The 3,673-nt window shown below is 32.3% G+C and overlaps 1 protein-coding gene across 1 annotated transcript in view; it reads right to left on the bottom strand.

The window, feature by feature from the left end:
• The window catches only part of LOC105820978 (chromosome unknown open reading frame, human C18orf63), a 101,286-nt gene extending 97,856 nt beyond the window's left edge, over positions 1-3,430 (bottom strand). Inside the window, exons 1-2 of the mRNA XM_012657581.1 lie at positions 3,297-3,430; positions 1,476-1,554 (exon numbers count right to left, since the gene is read on the bottom strand). Coding sequence (XP_012513035.1) covers positions 1,476-1,554; positions 3,297-3,430 — 213 coding nt within the window. The remainder of the gene's footprint in view (positions 1-1,475; positions 1,555-3,296) is intronic.
• Positions 3,431-3,673: the final 243 nt, after the last annotated feature.

The raw sequence follows: 3,673 nt of genomic DNA, 5'->3' as shown, positions 1-3,673 counted from the left end.
GCACCACCACACTTAATTTTTTTATTTTTTATTTTTATAGAAGAGTATCTCGCTATGTTGCCCAGGCTGGTCTCAAACTCAAGTGATCTCCTGCCCTGGCCTCCCAAAGCCCTGAGATTACAGGTGTGATCCACCGTGCCCAGAGCACTGTTTGTTAAAATGTAATCCAGCACAAGCTTTTCAGAGATCAATTTAGCACTACCCAGATTATAGTTTAAAATCTAGATTATAGTTGCAATCCACTTCTAAAACCCAGTTTCTTTAACCCAAAGAAACTATCAAATAAAAATGATATAATTTCAATGCTGCTTTCTGAAATACTGTAACGGCTCAAAACTAGAAACTCAGGTGTGCATTAGAAAGTATTAAAGTACTATACACCCATACAATTAAATACTTCACAGCCTTAAAAAATGAGGAAGATGTATGACTAACATGGAAAGATATCCAGGAGAGACTGTTAAAGAAGGAATAAAAAGCAAGTTTCAAAATAGTATGTATAATAATCCCATTTTCTACTTACATATTTTTGTAAGTTTTTTTTAACAGAACACCTTTGTAATAAAACAAAACATATATTTAAAAAATAGATGGCTACTTTCCTCTAATTATTCTTGCCAAAATTAGGATACTTTAATTTACTAGAACTCTAAAATAATGTCCTTGTGCCATAAAGATTTTCAGGTAGAAAAGGACATAAATAAGAGATACTAGTCTACTTCTTCACTAACAGCTTGTCTTTTTTAAAAACTGTATTAAGAAGATATAAGATGAACACATAACCAAGACCTAGAAGAAAAATAAAAGAACTAAAGGTTTTGGATGATTTATCAGCATTGTTAATAAATGTTGATTTTACTGAATTCTGGGGAATTAAAATCTCAGAAAAACAGAATTTTCAGAAAGATTTTTGATAAAAATCTTAGGATAATATGATTTTTATAAAGATTCCTGGAATTACATTATAATTCCCAATTACATATAGCACTGAGAAATAGGTCTCTAATACTCATTTTACTAAGTATGAAAACATTTTTTGGTAAAATTTCCAAATTAAAAGAAACGTTGGTCTAAGTTCTTTAAAAACAGTTGGAGATTGATCTGACACAGGATTAGTTAGAAAAGAAAAAAATTAAAAAAGTTGGGAGATTTGTTGAAATGAGAAACTTCTTCCTTTTATTCTAAAGAATAAAATATGATAGAAGGTATTAAGCCCATGCCATCTTAAAAAATTATACTGTAATACATTTTATTCTTTAATAGTTTTTATCTTAGCATTATGACAGAGAAAACTAATGGATTTTAAACATCAGACATATCAAAGTTAATTCTGTTAATAGTTCAAACTATAACACAGTGTGATACTTCCTCGTAAACCATCTTCAATTTTAGCTTTAATTCCTGAATTTTTTATTTTTATCAATATTGATCCCAATAATTAGTACTAATATTTTATAAAATGTTAAAATACTAACCGCCATCACCACCCAAATTTGATTTAATATTCCAGGCACAGGTGACGTAAGAATATCTTGATGCAAAAACAGCAATTGCCTGTGGAGATGAAATATATAACAAAGTAGACTTGCCCACTGTATTTTTACTTTACTGTAACATTTTAAAAATTTGCTTAGTTAAAATTCTAAGTTTTTCTAGACAATTGTGTTACAGACTTCTATCTTCCCACACTTAGCATGGTACCTTGAACAGCGTAGTTACTCAGCCAACATTTGAATTAAGAGGATTATGAAGTTTTAGATACCGATACTAACATGAGAATTTGTCCCTGTACCTGAATTTTCCAGCCTCTTTCTTCTGTGAGACTAAATTCATTTTTTTAAAGCTCATTTCTGTCCTAAATGTAGACTTGAAGAAGTCTAAGCACAGAGAGGAATCCATCTCTTTTAATTCCTGTTCCTTCCACTTTCCTTTTTTTTTTTTTAAGTGGTGAGCAGGGAGCACTGGAAGCAAGAGGCTAAGCATTCACCTATCAGTGAAGTTATCAACTCCAAAATTACTACTGCCTAGATCCTTTCCCTTCAAAAGGGAAATTCTTCCCAAGCCAGAAAGAACTGAGTAGTGGTTTTAGGTTAGTTTTCAATAGCCAAATGAATTTACAACAAAAATCATCATAATTCAAATTACTACCAATAATTTTGTTTCAAAGTTTGAGGGGAAGATATGAAAAACACAAATGGGAATAGTTAGAAATATGAAATTTTTCAACACTACTAATCATCAAAGAAATAAATTAAAATAACCATTAGTATGTGTATGGGGCTACCTCAAAAAGCAAGATAGGCCAACCTGTTTCTGGTGGCTTCCTAGTTGCTGGAATCCAGGTGCAGCAGGTACTTGCTTTTGCAAGGCCTGCCTTTCTCTGACACAAGCCAGGTCTCTGCTCTCTCTGTTCAGGCTGTTAGTTACTGAGAAGTTTAATTAAGACAGCTCTGCTCTGTGGGCATGGCTGCCTTCAATTCGAGGCCAAACAGCAGAAAACCTCACTTAAGGTTTTCTACCTGTTATAGTATTTCCAAAAGGGGTCACAGGTGAAGTTCTCAATAAGCATCAAATTACATTTTAGCAGAAAGGGCACAGGCTCCCTGCTGCCCCTGAGTGGGAAAATACGCAAATAAGGAAAAGAAATGTGTTGTAAATAAAAGGAAAATGGAGGACATCTCAAAAGCATTTTCCTTATTTCTTGCCCTTAGAATCTTACAGGTGTTTGTCCTTCTCCAAGAAATTCAATTCAATTCTGCAATTTAAGAGACTAATACATGGTAGGTCCTCAGTAATCATGAAATTATACTTTAGGGTTCCTCTAAGCTATTTTTCAAAGACTACCTGGGGTCATTTTTATTGAGATAGATCCTGGAAAAATACTCTTCAGTGTTTTATACTGACTTGAAAATTAAGAAACTATACTAAAGTGTTTACAGTGGCTCTAAGTGCGCTATAAACAGTAGATACTTAGTAAATATTGATTAGGATCTCTAAGTTTTTGGGAGCCCGATTTAATCCATGAGTGTCTTCAGAGATTTTAAATTTTACTAAAAGCACATAAGAAGTCACAAACATAAAAACTCAACAGTGAGATATTCTATCACAAGTATTTTAAATCCCTCCTTAAATGTAATCCAATATATCTGGTCAAAATAAAACTGACTTCCTTTATTTTGAAATTATATACACAGATTGGGTGAATAAGTATTTTGCTTTAAATAAAATACTTCTAAAACAGCTCTTATGGGTCTTAAAAAGTTTTAAAAGCTTTAGTTATAAGATATATTTTTTACCTGCACATCTTCATTTGTGTACTCCTAATCTCAGTATCTGACAACCCATTACTCAATATTATTCTGACTGCACAGAGTTTGTGTAAATCCGGAAGCGTGATGAAGAACAGTGACTGCTGTCTAGAATCATTCATATTTTCCTGTTGACTGAATGTCTCAACAATCAGGCCTTTAAAAACAAACAGCAATAAAAAGGAAGTAAACTGTCTTACCAATAGGGTTTCAATACCAACTCAGCACATTATTGACATTGTGTTAGAATAAGGTCATAAAAACAAATTAGTTAGCAAACTTCAACAGTTAAAAATCACTGTCATTTTATCTTTAAGATTTTCTAATGACTTTCTAGGATTTTTGGGTACAAGTTTTATTAAGAT

Source organism: Propithecus coquereli, unplaced genomic scaffold (genome assembly GCF_000956105.1).
Source record: "Propithecus coquereli isolate 6110/MARCELLA unplaced genomic scaffold, Pcoq_1.0 Scaffold55, whole genome shotgun sequence".
NCBI classification, from domain to species: Eukaryota; Metazoa; Chordata; class Mammalia; order Primates; family Indriidae; genus Propithecus; species Propithecus coquereli.
Note: the sequence above shows the minus strand (reverse complement) of the source record. Positions and strands in the feature narration are given on the sequence as shown.